This window comes from Balaenoptera ricei, chromosome 3 (assembly GCF_028023285.1).
Source record: "Balaenoptera ricei isolate mBalRic1 chromosome 3, mBalRic1.hap2, whole genome shotgun sequence".
Lineage (NCBI taxonomy): Eukaryota > Metazoa > Chordata > Mammalia > Artiodactyla > Balaenopteridae > Balaenoptera > Balaenoptera ricei.
Window position 1 is genome coordinate 16,040,338 of NC_082641.1, and position 24,793 is coordinate 16,065,130.

The window sequence follows — 24,793 nt, forward strand, 5'->3', positions numbered from 1 at the left end:
CAGCCCACTGAAAAACATCTCCTACATTATTTTCCTCAGTGTATAATAAACTGTAGATCCTGGCCTTGATTCATTCACTACGTAAAGATGAAGTCTATGGAAATTTTTTCCTAAAATAGATCCATCATACTGTGAAAATGGCATGGATCAATAGTAAGAGAATAAACACAGGCTTGGAAACCAAGTAAACGTGATGTTCATCACAGATAAAACCACTTATTAGCCCTATGACCTTAAGGAATGTATCACCTCTCTGAGCTTTCTTTGTTAGCATAATGGAGATACCACGTACATCATAATTTTATTTTGACAATAAAGTGAGGTAATATATGAAAGTATTTTATGCTTGAGTATCAAGTGATATGCCTCAGTAGATAACTGTTACTTGTCTTAATGTCTCTTAGGATGGTTTTCTCTTTTTTTCCTTTCTTGGAAAACTTGGGTCTATTTTGTTGAGACACTTCAAAAATAGTAAATGCTTTTTTTTGTTTTTCATTTCTTTGTTTGTTTGTCTTTTTCTTCTGGCAAAGTATGTGAACACAGTGGGATCTGAATAAGGGTTACTATTGAATGAACAAGAGTCTCCATACAAATAGCATGAACTGCTGTCCATTTCTAAAAAAAAGAAATCTGTCAGAAAACTAAATTATTTTTAATTTCCTCCTCCATGCACATGAGTCAACTTTCATTTGGAAAGTTTATGAGAATAAAGCTCTTTTCCATCCACCTGAATAGCATAGGTGTATGACTTTGCCTCATAAGCGAATGAATAATCTAACCAGGCATTCAACAAATATAAAGAAGAACCTGTTAATACCTAATGTAAAATTAAGTAAGGCATTTCATTGTAGCCTTTATTTCTTTTGTAAATATTTTGGTGGAAATAATCAGGCCAATAAATCATTATGCTTTACTTATCAAGAGCAGTATGTTTTCATATAGAGATTACGATTTTATAGATTCCTAACGTTATCCTTTATACATATTCTTAATATTGTGTTTGAAATTTGTTATAATAACTCAGGAAATAAACTTTTTTTTTACAGTGTGTACTTAGTTTGTGTTTTCCTTTCACTGAGAGATATCTAAACATTGCAAGAAGGACAAATAAATGTACACTTTTTACAGTATTTCATTTAACTTATAGTTCTCAAACTAATTTTAAGTTGTAATACAATTATCATTTTTAACGCCCATTTTTTTAGACCTCATGTTGAATCTAAGAAAAAAAGCCACTCCATAGTACATCTAGATGATGCTTTAGACGAATCTACAGCATATGTGACCAAAAGGGTTAGTATGAGAGTGGAAATATTGAGGCAGATTCAAGGGCTACTCTAATATGATGATTACAGCACATTATAACCCAACCACCACTATAAGCTCACCGCATCCTCCGTGAAGTAGGTGTCAAGATAATATCTACTGGGTTGGCCAAAAAGTTTGCTTCGGTTTTTCTGAAGGGAAAAACCTGAACGAACTTTTTGGCCAACCCAATATACTAAATGCTACCTAGGAAATTTTATGATCAATGATCAATAAGATGTTACCTATGGGGGATTGATAATCTCCTGGCTATAGACAGAGGAAGTGCAATTAAGCTTGTGCCAGCTCAGATTTGTCCACTAGTCCTTTAGAGCCCTCTAATTTGACAAGTCCATATTCAAACCCTGACTAATTTCACGCTGGCAGAGAAACAGGTCCTTTTAACACAGGAGATCTTGCAAAGTTGCCACTATAGTTTATAAACCTGGGTTACAATTTTTATTCCTACAACTACTCTCTGTTCTGTCATTCAATATATGCACCATTTCATAGTTCTAGTAAATACATTTTAGTGCAATGGGCAAAGTGAAAAGAAAATGCATTACATTGAAATAAAATGAAAATTTATTGTTAAAATTGGAATTTGTGGGCAAACAAATAGGCAGACAAGTTATGATCGCAGGAAGCAGTCAATCTCAATAATGATTACCTCTATTCAAGTATTTTCTTCAACAGAAGCTACTTTAAACAAATTACCCAGTTCATCATTTGACACTCAATTTCCCTTTGATTATATAGGCATAGATTCAAGATAATTATTAGTCATGTTAAAGTACATTAGAAAAGTTATTTTTCACTTCGATAACAAAATTTCAGTCCTCAGAGGCACTTATTATTTTCATTATAGTCTGTCCATATCACCATAAAAATTAATTTAAAACTTATGTAATGGAAATCTATTTTTACAGTGATTTACTTTGAGAAACATCTGTTGGCTAAAAGTGTAGAAGATGTCTTTCAGTTGTCACACTTTTGATACTTGTACATACAGAATGTGAGTGGTTAAGCAAATATATTTGAGATTTTGCCTCCCAAACAGCTGTTTTTGTAAGTTTTACTGACTATGATCAATAGATGGGATAAAGTTTAATCAATATACACCCTTTGGGATATTATAGCAGCTTGGCCTTATCTTTAATTTAACAAAAAGTCACACACCTGCAGTATACCTGCGGTATAGCTATACTGAAAAAATGAATAATTTTTTTATTCATTAAAAAAATTTAAGATTCCCTTAGCTCACTTTGGGGATGCAATTTATTCCACAAGTCATGCATCCAGAAAATAATCTTTCTAAAAAAAAAATAGAACATAGGGATCACTTGTCACTTGGTAGTGTATTGTGTTTAATAAAATGGGCACACACATAGCACAGAGATATTTTGGAAAGCTTTTTAACTTCCTGAGCCAAAACCTCGATCCAAAGAAACAAAAGCACCTAAAGAAGTAAAATCTCCACACAAGAAAATATGTTTCTGCCTGTTATTTATGCCTCTAAGTAATTAAGATTTTTAAAATTCCAGTAATCTTGAGTTCTGGAAATGGTATGGAACCATTTTAAGCATTTTTTAAAATTTCTTTGAAAAATTTACATGAAAGCTATTTGGATGTTTTAGTCTCCAGTCAGTAGACCAACAGACGTCACTAAGCCTGGATTTAGGCATTCATTCCAGGGCTAAATGAGTTACACATGCCCACCCGGAAAATAGGTTCTCCTTCTGGTGTCAGGACTCTGACTTGGGATGGTTACCGTCACATTCTAGGCTGTTAGGTAAATTTGAGCCCCAAATGGAGAAATGTTCAGGGGTCTTCTGTATCTTTATTGAAGCATGGTAAAAGTGACCACATTCTATCCAATCGCTATGGTTAGTTAGCTGTGTGATTGGGAGACAGTCACTCAGGCATCTCAGTCTATGATATCTTCATCTCTGTAAGAACGGGATTGTCTTGGTCATCTTTAGGTTCCTTCACATTCTCAAATGCCATAGTCACATGACGTTTCACAGTAAAGTATTGGTCAATCTAAATGTGCTAACTTTGTTATCTGCAATGTGATAAATGACAAAACACAAGTCAAAGACAGACTTCCGGTTTTAAATGGAAGCCTGCTTTCTATCTGAACTCAGTTTGCATGAAGCATCCTTAATGAGTTATCTCCTTTATATCAGAAGACTATGACAGTTTTGATGAGGGTATATTAAGGCTTTCTATTAAAGGTCCAATTAAGATATTTTGACTTTCACTAAGCTAAACTTTTATAAGTCTATTTGGTCTATAGAATAAAAATTCAGTTTAATATGAATATATTTTGTTACACATTTTCTGAGTATTCTTGTCTTTCTTTTCAGAAGTTTGAATCCTGTATTCAAACTTTCTTAATCAAAAATTTTTACTTTCTTTTTCAAGTTTGCCATATGACCTTGTCATTATTTTGAAATATCTATTTTTTGCTATTATAACATTCCAAATTAATGAGGTATTCCTAACTGCCATCTCATCATGAGCTATGTGAAACTTTCAGAAATGTGTAAGAAAACAACACACTAATAAGGATGCCATGAATATACTGGAATCATTTATTCTCTGAGGCTACAATTAAACTCAAAACAGGATGAGTAATGACTTCTAATTCTCTGCAACTATTCTTTTTTTTTTAAAGATATTTTAGAAAGATTTTTTTTTAATTTAGCAAATATTTCCAAACCTGATCACAATTTTATTTCTTATGTTAGCATATATATTGGCTATTGTTTCCTAAATAATGTCAAGGTAAGCATTTGAAAAAATTATGCAAGATTTTTAATATTTCTTTCTGATGGCTTTAAAGTTACTATACAAAGAAAATATTAAAATTTTTACCAATAAGTAAATGTATAGATAAATGCAGATTATAAATCACAGTAGAAAAGAAGTAAAGATTGGGGGATATACTTACTCATATAAATTCATACTAAGGCTCTTCATCCTATGAGAATTATTAATTGAGGGCTTCAATAATTTTCTTTATGTTGCACTAAATCAAGTGGCATAAGTCTTTGACTTTACAATATGGAGGAACTCTAAAATAAATAACAGTTTTTTTCGTGAGATGCTAGAGTTAAAAATGGAATTCTCTTCAGCATCTCTTTTTCCCAGAGTATGAAACACATCTGAACATGGGAAACGTTTGTTTCCTACTTTGTGGTATCAGACTTCTGTAAATGCAGTTTATTATTATTATTAGTTGAAATATACAAGAGGCAGATTTGGGGGCTTTAAAAAAACAGGGTTTTTGTAGTAAAGCAAAACTGGGTTTAAATTCTGGATCTGCCACTTTATCACTATGTAAATTTGGCCAAATTACCTGCCTGTACCTTAGTTTCTTCATCTATAGAATGGGACTAATATTGCAGACTCATTAGGGTTGTTACAAGGGTTTGGGGCAGGCTGTTACAAACCCCTGGTCCACAGATAGCAAGCAGCAAATGGTCACTGTTTTTAATAGCCACATGATATAGGGTCACATTTTCAGAAAACTCTCCTGCTTCTCGTGTCCATCATAGGACTGCTCATCTGTCAGTAGCTACTCAGGAAATTCCTGAATTCCATTTCCAATATGCCAGCAAGTGAGCACAGCCAGTTTAAATCAAGGTTTCTTCACTACTGGTAAACAGCCTGGTTCTGATTTTATTTTTAAGAAAGTTGATGATGATATTGCTGTAAATTGCATATCCTTGTTTTGAGTTAAAAAAGACAAAAGCTAGACATGACATGCTCTTAGAAATCTGAAGAATCTTACTAATAGTTTAGAAAATGGAAATACAAAAGAAAAGTCAGGAAGCTTTTCACAAATGCCTGTAAGACTCAAACTCCCTTTCATTATCAATTCTACCGACTTGGAGTTAATTGCATTTCAGGGCACATGGCAAGGTACATCTCTCAATGTGCGCCTCCTTAATTAGTACAAACATTTGGTCCCTGGGAAAGGTGGAAGTATGAGGGTTACTTTTGTATTTGTTAATGTTTTCTGCTTTATTCACTGTTTGCACCTAGAGGCCCATGTAAATGACACACTTTTGTTAAAATCAAGAACAAATATTATGTAAGTTATGCCCCCAAACACCAGCTATGGAGACTGATTATTTTAAGGCAGCTTTGGAAGGATTCATTTTAGTTGTCTAACCAAAACAAAGCAGAAAGAATAATGTACATGCTAACAGATTTGTGCTTCTCAATATTTGCATTTAAAGACAATATACCCGTCACCTTTGCATAGCAACAACTGGGTGAATGTGTGTAACATAGCTGGTGTTCAGTTAAATGCTCCCAATAATATAGAGCAATTACCGAGGCAATTAACAATATAATGGAACATTATAAATAAATTTTTTTTGGTAGTTTTTTACTAAATGAAACGTATGTTGAAACATTCACATGAATACACATATGTGTGAAACATACATGCTGGTATGTATTTCCCAAAAATATGTTTTCAAAATTTCTTTCCATGAGTATAATTAGCACCCCCATTTTACCAATGTACTACCCAGTTTGGTTTACTCTGGGTGAGGGTTTTTCAAACTCAGCACCACTGATATTCTGGACCAGATAATTCTCTGTTGTGGGGACTCACTTGTGAGTTGTAGGATGTTCAGAACCATCCCTGACCTCTACCTACAAATGATGGTAGCACTCCACACGCAGTTGTGACAGCCAAACACATCTTCAGACATTGTCAAATGTCCCCCGGTAGGGGGGATTTTGCCCTTGGGTGACCACTGTTTTATGTGGAATAGGTTTTTTTTTTTTTGGTATGTTGGGATATATAGAGCAACATTGAAACAAGTTTGTCCCTGACCTCAATTTTTCCTCCTTTGGTCTACCTTTTTGGGACATATATTCCACCCTTTACAGCATTCTGAAATTTCATTATTATTTATTTTGAAATGCAAATCTTCCTATCACTGTTTCTTATTAAACTCATGCATCTCTGGTTTATCTTTTCCCCCCATTGACACTGCTGTCAGGATAAATTTCCAAGATGTCAGCTTGGAAAGCCTTTTCCAAGCGCAAAGCGCAAAGCCTTTTCATGATCTCTCTAAAGCATCTTTTTACAACCTCATTATTTGCTATTCCCGCACAGGTAACCTAAGCTCCTTGTGTACACAACAAACTGCAGTTATGTTCCCTGTTCTTCACCTGTCTAATCCTTAACCTGGGTTTTGAGCTTCAATTCAATTTTCCTCAACTCATTCCCTCCAGAAGATGTCAGGCATACTTATTCCCTATGTATGTATCAGACTTTTATCACCCTTATCAAAGAATGTAAATTTTTTCTCTCCACTGGACTTCAAGCTGCTCTGTGTGTGTGTGTGCATGTGTTTAATTTCTTTATCCTGAGGAATATCATAATATTTGCATATAATAAGGTGCTTTAAATATCACTTTTAAAAAATCAATGTACCTCCCACCTCCTTTAATTAAAAATATAGAATGCATCATTGATATCAAGTTTTAGTTTTTTTTTAAAAAGTCTTATCAATGTTTATCAAATATTTCCACATCAAACTCACAGCATGAAATATTTTTACTATCAAAAGCTGTTGGCTCCTTTTGGTAAATGGCCACATTTATAAATATCTTTATAACGTTAACTTTCAATGTAGACACATTTTCCCTATTAAGGGTCAAAAATGCTATTAAAATATGGCATTCTATGGAATGATGAAGCATCGTGGTCTTTCCTGTGCTTGGACAAATAAGCATATCAACTTCTGCTTGCATCGCTTAATTAAAGATCAATTTTCACAACTGGGTTTATGCCTATTATATCATATACTTTGTCTATCCTGCTTCAAGCAATGTCAGCTCTTGCTCTCAGTGTGACAGAAGGGTTCTCAACTAACAAGGTAATGTTACTGCATTCACAGTTGAAGCAGAATTGTTTAATACGTACCTCTGTGCTTGGAAAATTGTTTCTCTCCATGCATGAGTGCTGTGGCCATTTTTTAAAAACTTAAGAACAATCATGCTTATATAAAAGAAAATGGAAACACTTTACAAACATTACATAGGTATCAAAGAGAATACTTATCATATTAGCTTTTGTTAAAATGGATGAGAACTAAAGAGAGTGAGAAGACAAACTTGAGAAAAAGCAGACAGATTTGTTTCAGAGTTCAGACTTTCTAGGACCTTAGGATTATCTGAGGGTATAAATACAGGGTAACTAAAGAGTTTTATACATTATGCAATTCTTTGAATTTGTCATAATTGAGACAAAAAAAAAACAACAACAAACCAAACACCCTTCTTATTATGCAAGGAAACATTTAATTATCTTTGCATGACATATGACAATAATAAAATATTAGTCAGTGAGCACTTACTGACTATGCTAAGTACTTTCTGTCAATCTAATTTAATTCCCTCAATATATGTATGCAACATTATTATTCCTTGTTCATATATTTGATAGCAAGACTCAGCAAGGTTGAATGACTGTATAAGATGACACAGCTCGTAAATCAAGTCACCAGAATTCCCACATTGGTCTTCCTGTCTTCAGAAATGAGTCTCTAACTTGCCTTGGACAAGTTAGCATTTATTGAGTGACTATTAGGTGCAGACCACTCTGCTTAGCACTTAAAGCACATAGCTTGAAACACTTTCACAATAACTCTGAGAGATAGATATCTGTGGTGTTCTTTCACAAATAAGGATAAGTAATTTCCTAAAGGCTTATAGCCATGGTGGCAGAACAAGGAGTCAGAGCTGAATGTTTATTCCGAAACCCTCATTTGTGTGTGTGTGTATTTATACTTCCTATTGCTAAGATACCAAAGATTCTCTACTTTGTGATTAAATATTTCTCTCTAAATTTTCCCAGTCAATTATGCTCCCATCTATTAAGTCAAATGGAAAAAACTCATCTGTGTGGTCACCAATATATTCATGGAGATAGCTACATGTATGCTAAATTTGACAGAAACCCATCTGTTATTTATTCAGTTAAAGAATCAGCTAAGATTATAGTTGAATTATACTAATAGAAAATAACATGGATGGGATGTGTGGCTGCAACAGTTTGTCTCTGTGGCTCCAGGAGAAGAGTCTCTCTGAATAAAGATGCCAAAAATGCGAAGTGACTAGATGGGAGCCAAGAGATAAAACTAGGGAATGGGAGCTTGCAAAATATTGGTTCCCAGGGTGGAGTTCTGGCCCGAGCTCCTGTGGTGGGAGCTCTGAGTCCAAACTGCTGGACTAAGAGAGAACCTCAGACCGCAGGGAATATTAATTGGAGTGAGGCGTACCAGACGTCCTCATCTCAGCACCAAGACCCAGTTCTATCCAACTGCCTGCAAACTCCAGTGCTGGATGTCTCAGGCCAAACAACCAGTAAGACAGGAATACAGCACCACCCATCAAAAAAAAAAAAAAAAAAGAAAGAAACAACAAAAAAATATGTTACAGACAAAGGAACAGGCAAAAACCTACAAGACCAAATAAATGAAGACAAAATAGGCAACCTACCTGAAAAAGAATTCAGAGTAATGATAGTAAAGATGATCCAAAATCTCAGAAACAGAATGGAGAAAATACAAGAAACATTTAACAAGCATCTAGAAGAACTAAAGAGCAAACAAAGTGATGAGCAACACAATAACTGAAATTAAAATGAACAATACTCTAGAAGGAATCAATATCAGAATAACTGAGGCAGAAGAACGGATAAGTGAAATGGAAGATAAAATGGTGGAAATAACTGCCAGGGAGCAGAATAAAGAAAAAAGAATGAAAAGAATTGAGGACAGTCACAGAGACCTCTGGGACAACATTGAATGCACCAACATGCAAATTATAGGGGTCCAAGAAGAAGAGAAAAAGAAAGAGTCTGAGAAAATATTTGAAGAGATTATAGTGGAAAACTTTCCTAACATGGGAAAAGAAATAGTCAATCAAGTCCAAGAAGAACAGAGAGTACCATACAGGATAAATCCAAAGAGAAACACGTCGAGACACATATTAATCAAAGTATCAAAAATTAAATACAAAGAAAAAATATTAAAAGCAGCAATCGGAAAAGCAACAAATAACATACAAGGGAATCCCCATAAGGTTAACAGCTGATTTTTCAGCAGTAATTCTGCAAGCCAGAAGGGAGTGGCAGGACATATTTAAAGTGATGAAAGGGAAAAACCTAAACCAAGATTAATATACTCAGCAAGGATCTCATTCAGATATGATGGAGAAATTAAAACCTTTACAGATAAACAAAAGTTAAGAGAATTCAGCACCACCAAACCAGCTTCACAACAAATGCTAAAGAAACTTCTCTAGGCAGGAAACACAAGAGAAGGAAAAGACCTACAATAACAAACCCAAAACAATTAAGAAAATGGTAATAGGAACATATATCTCGATAATAACCTTAAATATAAATGGACTAAATGCTCCAACCAAAAGACATAGACTGGCTGAATGGATACAAAAACAAGACCCGTATATATGCTATCTACAAGAGACCCACTTCAGACCTAGAGACCCACACAGACTGAAAGTGAGGGGATGGAAAATGATATTGCATGCAAATGGGAATCAAAGAAAGCTGGAGTAGCAATTCTCATATCAGACAAAATAGACTTTAAAATAAAGACTATTATAAGCGACAAAGAAAGACACTACATAATGATCAAGGGATCAATCTAAGAAGAAGATATAACAATTGTAAATATTTATGCACCAAATATAGGAGCACCTCAATACATATGGCAAATGCTAACAGCCATAAAAGGGAAAATTGACATTAACACAATAACAGTAGGGGACTTTAACATCCCACTTTCACCAATGGACATATCAGCCAAAATGAAAATAAATAAGGAAACACAAGCTTTAAATGACACATTAAAAAAGATGGACTTAACTGCTATTTATAGGACATTCCATCCAGAAACAACGGAATACACTTTCTTCTCAAGTGCTCATAGAACATTCTCCAGGATAGATCATATCTTGGGTCACAAATCAAGCCTTGGTAAATTTAAGAAAATTGAAAACTTATCAAGTATCATTTCTGACCACAACACTACGAGACTAATATCAGTTACAGTAAAAAAAAAATGTAAAAAGTACAACCACATGGAGGCTAAACAATATGTTAATAAATAACCAAGAGATCACTGAAGAAATCAAAGAGAAAATCAAAACATACCTAGAAGCAAATGACAATGAAAACACGGCAGCGCTAAACCTATGAGATGCAGCAAAAGCAGTCTAAGAGGGGAGTTTATAGCAATACAATCCTACCTCAAGAAACAAGAAAAATCTCAAACAAACAACCTAAACTTACACCTACAGCATTTAGAGAAAGAAGAACAATGACCCCCCAAAGATAGCAGAGGAAAGAAATCCTAAAGATCAGATCAGAAATAAATGAAAATGAAATAAAGGTAACAATAGCAAAGATCAATAAAACTAAAAGCTGGTTCTTTGAGAAGATAAACAGAATTGATAAACCATTAGCCAGACTCATCTAGAAAAAAAGGGAAAAGACTCCAATCAACAGAATTAGAAATGAAAAAGGAGAAGTAACAACTGACACTGCAGAAATACAAAGGATCATGAGAGATTACTAAAGCAACTCTATGCCAATAAAATGGACAACCTGGAAGAAATGGACAAATTCTTAGAAAAGCACAACCTTCCAAGACAGAACCAGGAAGAAATAGAAAATATAAACAGACCAACCACAAGCACTGAAATTGAAACTGTGATTAAAAATCTCCTAACAAACAAAAGCCCAGGAACAGATGGCTTCACAGGCGAATTTTATTAAACATTTAGAGAAGAGCTAACACCTGTCCTTCTCAAACTCTTCCAAAATATAGCAGAGAGAGGAACACTCCCAAACTCATTCTACAAGGCAACATCACCCTTACACCAAAACCAGACAAAGATGTCCCAAAAAAAGAAAACTATAGGTCAATATCTCTGATGAATATAGATGCACAAATCCTCAACAAAATACTAGCAAACAGAATCCAACAGCACATTAAAAGGATCATGCAACATGATCAAGTGGGGTTTACCCCAGGAATGCAAGGATTCTTCAATATATGCAAATCAATCAATGTGATACACTATATTAATAAAATGAAGGATAAAAACCATATGATAATCTCAATAGATGCAGAAAAAACTTTTGACAAAATTCAACACCCATTTATGATTAAAATTCTCCAGAAAGTAGGCATAGAGGGAACGTACCTCAACATAATAAAGGCCATATATGACAAATGCACAGCCAGCATTGTTCTCCATGGTGAAAAACTGAAACCATTTCCTCTAAGATCAGGAACAAGATAAGGTTGCCTACTCTCACCACTATTATTCAACATAGTTTTGGAAGTTGTAGCCACAGCAATCGGAGAAGAAAAAGAAATAAATGGAAACCAAATTGGAAAAGAAGAAGTAAAACTGTCACTGCAAATAACATGATATGATACATACAGAATCCTAAAGATGCTACCAGAAAACTACTAGAGCTAATCAATGAATTTGATAGAGTAGCTGGATACAAAATTAATGAACTGAAATCTCTTGCATTCCTATACACTAATGATGAAAAATCTGAAAGAGAAATTAAGGAAACACTCCCATTTACCATTGCAACAAAAAGAATAAAATACCTAGGAATAAACCTACCTAGGGAGACAAAAACCTGTAGGCAGAAAACTATAAGATACTGATGAAAGAAATTAAAGATGATACAAACAGATGGAGAGATATACCATGTTCTCAGATTGGAAGAACTAACATTCTTGAACAAAATGACTCTACTACCCAAAGCAATCTACAGATTCAATGCAATGCTTATCAAACTACCAATGGCATTTTTTACAGAACTAGAACGAAAAATTTCATAGTTTGTATGGAAACACAAAAGACCCCAAATAGCCAAAGCAATCTTGAGAAAGAAAAACAGAGCTGGAGGAATCAGGCTTCCTGACTTCAGACTATACTACAAAGCTACAGTAATCAAGACAGTATGGTACTGGCACAAAAACAGAAATATAGATCAATGAAACAGGATAGAAAGCCCAGAGATAAAACCACGCACATACGGTCACCTAATCTTTGATAAAGGAGGCAAGCATATACAATGGAGAAAAGACAGCCTCTTCAATAAGTGGTGCTGGGAAAACTGGACAGCTACATGTAAAAGACAGAAATTAGAACACTCCCTAACACCATACACAAAGATAAACTCAAAATGGATTAAAGACCTAAATGTAAGGCCAGACAATATAAAACTCTTAGAGGAAAACATAGGCAGAACACTCTATGACATAAATCACAGCAAGATCCTTTTTGACCCACCTCCTAGAGAAATGGAAATAAAAACAAAAATATACAATTGGGACCTAATGAAACAAAAGCTTTTGCACAGCAAAGGAAACCATAAACAAGATGAAAAGACAACCCTCAGAATGGGAGAAAATATTTGCAAATGAAGTAACTGACAAAGGATTAATCTCCAAAATATGCAAGCAGCTCATGCAGCTCAATATCAAAGAAAGAAACAACCCAATCCAAAAATGGGCAGAAGACCTAAATAGACATTTCTCCAAAGAAGATATACAAATTGCCAACAAACACATGAAAAGATGCTTAACACCACTAATTATTAGAGAAATGCAAATCAAAACTACAATGAGATATCACCTCACACCAGTCAGAATGGCCATCATCAAAATATCTAGAAACAATAAATGCTGGAGAGGATGTGGAGAAAAGGGAACCCTCTTGCACTGTTGGTGGGAATGTAAACTGATACAGCCACTATGGAGAACAGTATGGAAGTTCCTTAAAAAAATAAAAATAAAATTACCATATGACCCAGCAATCCCACTACTGGGCATATAGCCTGAGAAAACCATAATTCAAAAAGAGTCATGTACCACAATGTTCATTGCAGCTCTATTTACAATAGCCAGGACATGGAAGCAACTTAAGTGTCCATCAACAGATGAATGGATAAAGAAGATGTGGCACATATATACAATGGAATATTACTCAGCCATAAAAAGAAACGAAATTGAGTTATTTGTAGTGAGGTGAATGGACCTGTAGTCTGTCATACAGAGTGAAGTAAGTCAGAAAGAGTAAAACAATTACTGTATGCTAACACATATATATGGAATCTAAAAAAAAAAAAAAAGGTTCTGATGAACCTAGGGGCAGGACAGGAATAAAGACGCAGATGTAGAGAATGGACTTGATGACATGGGGAGGGGGAAGGGTAAGCTGGGACGAAGTGAGAGAGTGGCATTGACATATATACAGTACCAAAGGTAAAATAGCTAGCTAGTGGGAAGCAGCCGCATAGCACAGGGAGATCAGCTCGGCGCTTTGTGACCACCTAGAGGGGTGGGATAAGGAGGGTGGGAGGGAGACACAAGAGGGAGGGGATATGGGGATATACGTATGCATATATCCAATTCACTTTTTTATATAGCAGAAACTAACATACCATTGTAAAGCAATTATACTCCAATAAAGATGTTAAAAAAAAGAATACAAATTCTTTGTATTCTTTGTATATATGCAAAAAAAAGAAAATAACATAGAAAAGAAATATTTTAAATACTATTTAATTCATTTTAAATTACTGTGAGAGTCAATAAAATCTTTATATGTCAAAAAGTGGAAGTGTACCATACCTTACTAAGCTGTTAGCACTGTCGGGATCTTGTGCCAAAACTGTGCCAACAACAGTCCCAATCTTGGCATTTTCATAGACTTCCATGACATAGGAAGGCATGGAAAATAGTGGTGGTTCATCTACATCCCCAACAATGATCTTCAGCACGGTAGCATCTTTAAAAGGACCCAAGTGAGAAAAGCGAAAATCAAGATGTGTATTGGCTCCTTCTATGTTGAGGGTATATGACTTCTTTTTCTCATAGTTCAGTGGCTGTGGGGAAAAAATAAGATTTCCAATATTATGACTACCATCCGTTGTCAAACATATTTTCTTTTCCATTTTTTGAAACAAACAAACAAACATGAATAGGTTTAGGTCAATCTACTTCCATTTATAAACAAACTATGAAGTTTGTCTTAACAGTAACACGTAAAGCAGAAATCATGGAAACTCAAGTCTGAATCAATTGTGATTTTTCAGAGCCAGAAATACGATGATAACTAGCAACAAAAGGAAATTTCCCGCAGTCAAACAAATATTGATTTTTGCAGACTCATTCTTAATCTCTTCTGGTAACTTCTTTCTATCTCCTCTTCAGCTTAAATTATTAATTTTTAAAATATTTGCTACTAATTTGCTAAATTTAAAAAATACATTTTTTAAATTTTGCATTTAAACAATTTATCTCATATCATTGATTTTTACCTATCATCATCTTATTTTCACCTTGCTGGTTTTAAACTTGGTATCTTATTTTAAAATCAGATAAATGTTTACATTTTCAGTTCAACAATATTTTCTTGAAATTTTAGCAAAAGATTTTATACAGACTTTTGAATTTCATTTTTGTTGTTTTAATTGTATTATATTTTTTTACTTTCTTTTTTGTTGCTAATACCATTTCATGTATTAGTTTTGTTGTTCATTCCCTTTATTATTATGTTTTGATCAACTTTATTTTTTTTATTACAGTATTCTGTTCGTTTTTTGCATTTACTTTTTAGCTTTGAATTTACATGAATAGTTTTTCATAAATTTTTAATTTTTTTCTTATTTTTTAAATCACCCAGCCAATTTTTTTTTCTACTAATCATATATGTCAGGAGTCATGAATTTGGCTTAGCATACAATAATGAATAAAAATAAGGTCAGTCTAGTGTTTTGTCCCAGGGAATAAATGGTCTATTATAAGATTTATAGACATTTATAGCACTGTACATTTAGTGTTATAAGACATAGTAGGTATTAAAATAATAAGGATACAAACGTAGATACAGAAGTGTGTGAGCAGGTAGGTAATATTTGCAAGAGGAAGTACCTTTTTAGGTAAGAACTGAAGGTTTTGAAAGTGTTAAACATGACACACATAGGCTCTGTGACCTAAAATGAGCTTAGATTTAGGATTAGCTATATCAAAAGTCTCCATGTTGTTGCTAGTGCAGGTGATAAAGATATCAGCCTTTATTTTGAGCCTTGTGAATTACCTATAGATTAACATCTATGAAAAGAAACAATAGATATTTTTTTCATCCCTATTTCTGCCACTGATTTTTCAGTAGCCTGTTTCAATCTTGCAGCCTTCTTTCTTGGCAGGATCAGAGTATGATCATTCCCTATGGAGGAACTCAGATATTTTCCTTTACCCTAAGAGCCAAGGAGAATTTGTAGAGTATCCTTAATGGGATCTTATAAACAGATGATCAGTCCTACTGATGATTATTTCCCTTATTTTTTCTGAATTGCCTTAGAAAAGTGGCCTTCCCAGAGACTGGAGATTGCATAGAAGGAAAAAAAAAACCATTTAATTTCCAAACCAGATTATAAGAACCTAGAATACTTCTCAGGGACATGGATGAGACTGGGTCATTACAATATTTTACAAGTGTTTATAAGACAAAATAAAAATTTAAATAATGTTAAAACTAAAATTCTTAAATGTGCACCATATATACAATACATATACATTTATATATGGTGCAGATATTATGTATTTTAGATTTATTTACTTTAAAGAAGGGTTAATTGATCTGACGTTTATAACCCACCAAGTGGGATTCATTTCCTTCTCGGGGAATTAAAACTAAAAATGAATTGACAAAGTAACTAACATCCGTCTTGTTTGGCAGATTGCATTACTTTCAGTTGGACCCACGGATTTATCGTACTTCTTTCCTTGACTCCTCTCTCCTTAACATTAGTAAATAAGAATGTCTTAGGCTAATTCAAGAAGTCTCATCCAAATTTAAATCACCTGTTCTAGAAATGGTACACAGTTGCTGCCTATCAAGAATTAGGTGCACGGGTGTGGTCCCCTTGGTGCAGAGGAGCATGGACTGTCCAGAATCCAGGCATTTTGCTCATGGAAAGCAACACACTTGGCAGGTTTACTACTTGTTCAGATCAACGTAATTTTTTAGGCTCAATCTGCTGTATCTGGTAGACTTTATAATGACTAAGGTTCATTGAGAGTCAGAAAGACTCTCAATGAAATTTGTGGAGATATTTTTGGCCACCTCTACCCCATCAGATATTATTATCAAGCTGTGCATCCAATATGACAGGTATTTCTTTTTCCATTTTTAGCAGGCCCCCTGGCAAGTTAGATGTCATTTTTCTTAACACTAACCTACCTACTGCAAAGGTACAGGCTGTTTATGTGAACACATGGTTTCATGTTTATGATTATCTCATGTATATTTAGCTACCCCAAGAGAATGATAATCATTTTGGAGGACTTGTTTTTCAGGCAGATGGATGGATAGGACCCATCTTGAGTCACTAAGGAAAGAGAGGATTATTTCAGGTTGGGACAGGAATTTAGAAGCAGATGAATTAATGTAGATGGAAATATTTTTAACAACCTCATTTATGAAGAAAACATGGCAGTGCTAAATTGCAAGTATAGAAAAACTGGGAAGAAATTACACTATTTATTCTTGGAGACTGCAGGATTTTGTATACAATATAAAGCATGTTAATTCTTTGTTTCGTATTAAAACTACAATAGTATATAGAGATTAGATTAGGATTATAATTGTTATTTTTCCTCTTACTGTAAATCCTGGTAAAGCTTTCCAAATACTTACCATTCATACATTGTAAAGAGATATTCCAGTAATTTCTTAGTAAGCTTTTGCTCCTGGGAAACTAGTTAGAACTCTGTCTGTGGGTTTCACCTTCCATAGTTACCAGCAGATTTTTTTATTACCTAAAATAGTCTATCAAAAACAGTATACCAAGACCAGTGAGACTTATTCATCTAAAACCTGGTTTTGATGAAAAGGTGGAGGAAAAAAATTAAAAGAAAAAAAAAGAAAATGTACTCAGGTTATCAGAGTACCAAAGAAAGCAAAAACATGAAATGTCTGGCTGCGAGCTTACCTAACACAAAACATACCCTTCTCCTGTCTTAAAACAAAACAAAACAAAACAAAAATGGATACAGAATAACTCCATAAATATGAGACACAGTGGGAACTTGATAAGGGCGATTATAGAGCCAGAGATGGTTTTTGCACATAATAAATAGTTTTTTCCAGCTATACTATATTAAAATTTCAACTGCCCATGCTTGTAGGTTTTTTGGGCCGGATTCTGACAATAATCATTTGGACTGAACAGATGATTAAAACAATCAAGCTGAAAAAAAGAACTGGGGAAAGAGTTCTTCCTTCCCTTTTGAGCTACTTGAAGACTCCTGGAAAAAATAGGCTCCGGTCTTTGATAACGTTCACCATTATTTACTCCATAGATCTGGCCTCACCAAGATATTTGGTGGGGGGGTGTGAGTGTTTACAATTTGAACGTAGTTCAAATCTCATTTAACAAAATTTCAGAACTGTGCCAAGTTTCCTTTTTTTTTTTTAGAAACTGCAAATTTGGATTACCAGTTCAGTGTTTAAGACGAGAAGTAGGTGAGCCTAAGGCAAAGGTGTTCTCCTGGAGATTACTAACATAATATTAATGTTTAGAGAGAAATATTCTAGGAACACCATCAGATTCTTTATTCATTTTTATAGAATTTGTTTTGGGTTTAATTCCCTGGACAAGTCTCACTTGTGGTCCAAGTTCTTAGAGTCAGAAAACAAAGCTACCAACTCATTGATGCTCGTAGTTAACAAATGCTATGATTATTGATGTCAAATTTAGTAAATTAAAATTATTTTTAATAACTTATGTGTCCGTTATCACATAGGATATACTTATACTAGGAAACTATCATTTATCTGAAATGAGAAATTAACTAGTTAACTTCAATTTTAATTTTTTTTAATGTGTTTATCCTGGTGTAATTTTAACTTCCCCAGGCAGTGGGGCTCCTCTTACTTTTCTTTAGTTACTGTTTAATGTCCTAATGCAGTTCACTGTCACTGAGTTGACTCCAATTTTCATCTTACGTTTTAGTTTCTTAATTTTATCCTATTACTCCTAGTAATTACTTTCACATATCATTGCTCTTTCTAACTTTTAAAATCATGATTTTCCCTCTTTCATATGAACACATTTCATATTACTGTAGATAAGTTATCATCTTTCTAGCCAGCTTTACATATTTGGAACATTTTAATTGTTTCTCATTAATCACTTCTACTGTTCATTAAATCACACTAATATATTCCTCCTCTGGAACTATATAACCATCATAAATAGATGGATACTGAAAACAGCATTTAGCCAAGTTGCTCTATGACTCAATTCTTCTTGGAGTTTAAGAAAGTCCTAAAATTCTGTTTTCCTAAATAATAAGAGAAGAGACTCCATAGGACCTCTCCTTGGTCCAGTTTCTGTATTGCATCATCATCCAGGTTTTCCATTGCAGGAATGGGAGGATAATAATAGGACAGATACCGACATTTTAATACATGAAAAAATGTCACTTCAATTATGCAAAAAATGGCCAAATCCTGGAATAGTGACTGAAATTATTATTATTGTTTTCTGAAAAAAGGCATATTTTAAATGATAGTAGTTTGCCAAAAACTTAAGAAAAATTGCATGAATTTGAATGTTTCATCAGCTAGGCTTTCTTATTATGCCATGATTCGTGGTCCTTGTCAAAGTCCTCTCCTGGATGGTGGACATTCTGCGAAGACTGGAACACATGTATAAGCCATATTATAAATTTCTCTATGCAGAAGAGTGTCATGATCATTTAATGTGTATAATTCCAAGGTTACTGATACAAATAAATCTTACATATTTGCTCACTGTCACTTGAAGACTGGGGAAATGAATGAAAATATTTTAAATATTTTAAAATATTTTAAATAACAAATACACATACATAATATATATGAAGTATATTTATATATTCTATATTATATTATTTATATATATTTACATACTAACACATATACATGTGTGTTACGTGTGTGGATATTTCAATAGCCCCACACATATGAAAACTTACCAATAACTCATGGGTTTGGATAGCTTAACTCAACAGGCTGTTTCAACTAGTACACTAAATTATATTGTAGGAATATGTGTTAAAAACTGTTAATTAATGTTCAAAATAGTTTCAGTGGATCTATCACTCCATGGCTATGCCTATAGATGAAGAGTCAGAACAAAAGTTTGCCCAAAGCGGTCCTCTGTCAAAAGGTATTATAAATATAGTGATAGATTTCACTGAATTGAAAGTTGGACTTTCCTCTTCAGCTTCTGGCTGAGCAGGAGGACCACTTTCCAGATATTAGAATCTTATAAGAATAAAAATAGTAGCTTGGCTGATTTTTTAAATAATAAAATCTCTAATGAATGTTTAGTTTTTGTAAATAGTTCATCAGCATTAGAAACCTATTTCTTCTTATATACAAAGTGTGCACGTGTCTGCCTGTGTGTGCATTTATAATAAGTTGGGATGCCTTATTTTTTATTACACATTGTGGTTCACAGTACCAAACTTTACAACCCAATGGCAAAGAAAGTCCTGATTCTTATTCTGTCACTCAACGCAAGTCAAAGAAATGATAAAGAAAAATTCAATAAATGCAATCCACTAGAAAATTTAAAATGTGGCTATTTGGAATGGACCTAGTGTGGTTATAGCTGGAAACATTTCATATATTTTCTCTCAGGATTAATTTAAACTTAAAAAATACTGTTATAACTTTTTATGTTTACTCTCACCATCCATCTCCGATCCTTTGTTAAATAAAGTGGTATAAAGATCTTTTACACACTACAGTATAAAAATTTTAAAAAATGCAAGGTACCCAGTTGCAAAAATGTTTAACAACTACTGTGGACAGAGATACACTTGTAGCACACACAGATACACATTCATGGAAATTATCAGTACATTCATAATGAATAATTAGAATAAGTTCTTTCTACTCTATTAGATCTAGCAGATTTAAGAGGGATATGGAATTGCTGTGTTTTCTACAGTGAAAAATTAGTGACATGCCTACCTTGATACATAAAACAGAGAAGATAATTCAAAGAAAGTATTTGTGACTGAAACATCCCTGGAAATGTTGCACTGCAAAGACAAAATTAAACTTGAACTTTGATAAAAATCTTTTATAGAAGACAGAGGGGGAAGTGGATCACCAAGAGCCACGAGTGACAGCATGTGCATGTGATACCAAAGGGGAAGGAGGGTGGGGAGGGATAAATTAGGAGGATGGAATTAACATATACACACTACTATATATAACAGATAACCAACAAGGACCTACTTTATAGCACAGGGAACTATACTCAATATTTTGTAATAACCTATAAGGGAAAAAAATCTGAAAAAGGAGATAGCTAGATAGATATAGATATAGATATATAGGAATCACTGTGCTGTACACCTGAAACTAACACAACATTGTAAATCAACTATGCTTCAATAAGAAAATATTGACATCATTCAAAAAAATATACACAGGATGTGTCATTCTTTGTGTGATTATAGGTGATTTGGATAACCTGAAATAAAGGAGGGCAGTAAAATAACCACATGGAGAGGTCTGGAAAGTGTAATTAAAATTTGATGCAAATAGAAAAAGAAAGGAAGACAAGAAATGTAGATATTGAGGTATTATTGTACTTTTTTATGGTAACTTTTGGTTTTATTTTTTATTTTTAAAAATTAATTTTTATTGGAGTATAGTTGCTTTACAATATTGTGTTAGTTTCTACTATACAGCATGAATCAGCTATACATATATCCCCTCTTTTTTGGATCTCCAAAAGTTATTGAAGTAGTATTGTACTTATTAGCCAGACACAGCCTAGAGTACTATTTTACCTTATTTTATCTCTTTGTAATCATCACTTCGTAAAACGTTAAAATAAGAAAACTGAAGATTAAAAGACTTGAGATAATTCATAGATCTCTTAAATGGCATGACCAAAATTTATATTTCATCTGACAGTAAAGATTGTATTTTCCACCACCCTTCATTGACTTGAAAACCAAGTTTAAGATTTTTGGCTTAAAATATTAGGCATTGTATTTGCAGTTAAATACACTTGAAGAAGAAAAGTGATACTACAGACAATATTTGTTGAGAGTCAGGAAAGCAAACAGGATTGGAGCCTTGAATTAAAAAGAAAAATGGAACAACTGCTTATTATAAAGAAAGCAAATTGGCACATGGACCACAAGAAGAGAATCTGAGAGAGAATGCTATGAAGCCCATCCCTAGCTACAGGGTTTATGTCAGAGGAAAGAGCACATCAAGTTGCATTCATCCATATCTTTTTTTTCCCCCCTTTCCACCCAGTCAGGCTCCATTAAACAATAAATGCAAGTTATCAAAGTGTATTTACAACGTACCACACCATGGACCGGTGAATTCAACTTGGCAATTTTCTGATGAAGGCATGATATAGACAGGAACGTGCAGATGCTCCTGCAAGCTGATTTATAGAGCAGTGCTGATTTTGATCTTTGGGAAGATTAGCTGTTCTGCCTTGCTGGCTAAAGTGAGCTGCCTTAGAGATTAAATAAGGAACAGATTGGAAAGGACTGTTTTATCTGTTCCCTGCCATCTGAATGAGTGCCTCTTAAAGGTTAAAATCCACAGAGTTATACAGTTTAGTTTTCAAATTGTAATTATTTATAACATAAAATATATAGCAATGGAATAACTCTAAAACTGATAATCCTAATCTGAAGGATTAAGAAAATAGGTCAATGGAAACATTAATGCATTTTAGAGGAAGTGTAGACTACATTAGAAAATAAATTCAGGAAAAAAAGAGAAAGATAATTTGGACTCATTATCAAGGTTATTTTCAGTGCATAGTCATTACCATTGATGCAATTGAAACACTTATCTTGAAAATATCTATTGAGTATGTGTATATGTGTATGCAACATAGAATAGAGAATGTTAACTACATATATGTGCACACATATGCACATATACCATTTTGCCTTCATTTTTCACAAACAGCATCAAATTAATTGAGGCCATGCAGGGTGGCAAGATCCCCATTGTCCTTGACCCCACAATATATACTTGTATTTTGGATTATGTGTGTATTCACATCATCCACCACTACCCTCACTTTTTGCAAACATGATCTAACTTCCTACTTTATAAAGACAATAGTTCTCAATAGGCAAGGATCCCCCTGCTACCCACACCCCACACGTATCCCAGCTAGATCGTTGCAAACTTACCTGCAAACATTTATTTCTCCCTCCGGTTTGATTTTGTCAAAGAAGGAGGAATATTATCGTAGGTTCTTTCTTTCCACCTGGGATCGAGATCCCAAACAGGGTCATTTCTACCTCAGAGCATCTTTTAAATTCAATTACCCTCTCTTTAGTATCCTCAGTTTCTTGTCTCTATTGACCTTTTATCCATCTGCTATAAACACACTTTCAGTCTCCCAACTTACAATTAAAATCTCCAGGGCTTCCCTGGTGGCACAGTGGTTGAGAATCTGCCTGCCAATGCAGGGGACACGGGTTCGAGCCCTGGTCTGGGAAGATCCCACATGCCGCGGAGCAACTAGGCCCGTGAGCCACAGCTACTGAGCCTGCGCGTCTGGAGCCTGTGCTCCGCAACAAGAGAGGCCCGCGCACCGCGATGAAGAGTGGCCCCCACTTGCCGCAACTAGAGAAAGCCCTCGCACAGAAACGAAGACCCAACACAGCCATAAATAAATAATATAAATAAATAAATAAAATTAAAAAAAAAAAAAAGACGGGTAATCAGAATGTATCCTCATTTAAAAAAAAAATCTCCATTTTATGATGTTCTCATTTATTTGCTTTTTAAAGTTTCTCCCTGGCTTTACTACAAAGCTTCTCAAAGGGGATAGTGTTGTGTTTTTTTTTTTTTTCTTTTAATTTTTTCTCCCATTTCCTTGCCTCCAATTTTCTCTCCACCACACTAAATTTGTTCTTCTCTTCATTGTAGCAAATAATAAATATATATATTTCATTCAAGTATGTAAAATGGGTAACTTTTCAGACTCTGAAGAGACAGATTCCTGATTTCAATTTTCTGTCAATCAGTTTCTACATGGATACAATTCTTTATCTCTGTGATTCAGTTTGTTTTATCAGTGAGAATAATAATATTCCCTATATCATAATGTTCCAGTTAGACTGAAAGGAATGATAACAGATGTACCAGCTCAAAAAAGATTTGGGGAAAGTTCTTAAAACTCATCCTGACACAGAGGAAACACTCAACAAATGTTATCTGCTGTTACTATCTATTGTGATGATAATGATGACGTGGGTGCTGATGGAGATCTGAAAGCTGCTCGTGAGAATCACCCTGCCCCCTTTTGCCAAATCGAATGAATCTTTATAATCCTAAACTGTGTTTCAGTTCTAGAATCCTTCACATTTTTAATGACTGTCTTCCTCCTGTTCAGCATCCCTTGGGAATTTTCAATGATAAAATTCACCTCTGTTTTTTGATATTTTCTTCAAAGACTCTATTTCTTTCCTGCCTTCTGCTTGTTTCTTAAATACTGGTGTTCCCTGGGGTTCAAGACTCATCTTTCAGAAAGAGTTATTCATCTGCTTACCTGGATTTACCTGAGTGAAGAAGCCATCCAAGGAATGAAAAGCAGACAATCCTCACTTCATTTTTTAGTCCATAGTATATCCATTAATTACTCTAATGCTTATTGAATGCCTACGCAATGTCAGAAAACATGCTAGACATTGGGAATGCAGCGATGAGTTAAAAAATAGTCTTGTCCTTGTGTAGTTTATATTAACAACTAATTAGAAATACTGACATCAAGTGAGACCTTGTCACTTCCTGCTTAGATAGCTTCAATGGCTCTCCATTGGGTAAAATTTAACAAAGCCCTGTGTGCTCACCTATGCACTAACTCCCTCACTCTCTCCAGGATCAATTATGTTTTTTAGGTCCTTACTGTACCATGTTCTACTCCATTCAGGTTCTCATTGTGTTTTCTTTCCTCTTCCTGTAATGCTCTTTACCTAACTACCTCCTAAGTTTCTTTCAGTTCTCTGTTCAATCACTGCTGACTATCAGACAGCCCCAAACACCCTAGATTTTGTTTTCCCAACAGCACTGTATAACTCTCCTTCATAGAACAGTTTTATTACCTATCTAAGAATGCATGTGATATTTGATTGGTATCTCTCCACTTCCATAGATTGGAAGCTCTATGCAAGAAGACAGTGACTTTGGTTCTGCTCAGGCTCTCATGACTCTTGTAGAGCACAGTTACTGGCACATAAGAGACACTCAAAGCTCACATATTTGTTAAATAAAGACATGGAAGTTGACTATTTTTATTAACACATTTTTGATCCAAGTTTGACAATCTCAGAAA

At 34.3% G+C, this 24,793-nt stretch overlaps 1 protein-coding gene across 1 annotated transcript in view; it reads right to left on the reverse strand.

Annotated features, from left to right (window-relative positions):
• Positions 1 to 24,793, reverse strand: part of CDH18 (cadherin 18) — a 328,121-nt gene that overhangs the window by 78,923 nt on the left and 224,405 nt on the right. Inside the window, exon 6 of the mRNA XM_059919221.1 lies at positions 14,031 to 14,284. Coding sequence (XP_059775204.1) covers positions 14,031 to 14,284 — 254 coding nt within the window. The remainder of the gene's footprint in view (positions 1 to 14,030; positions 14,285 to 24,793) is intronic.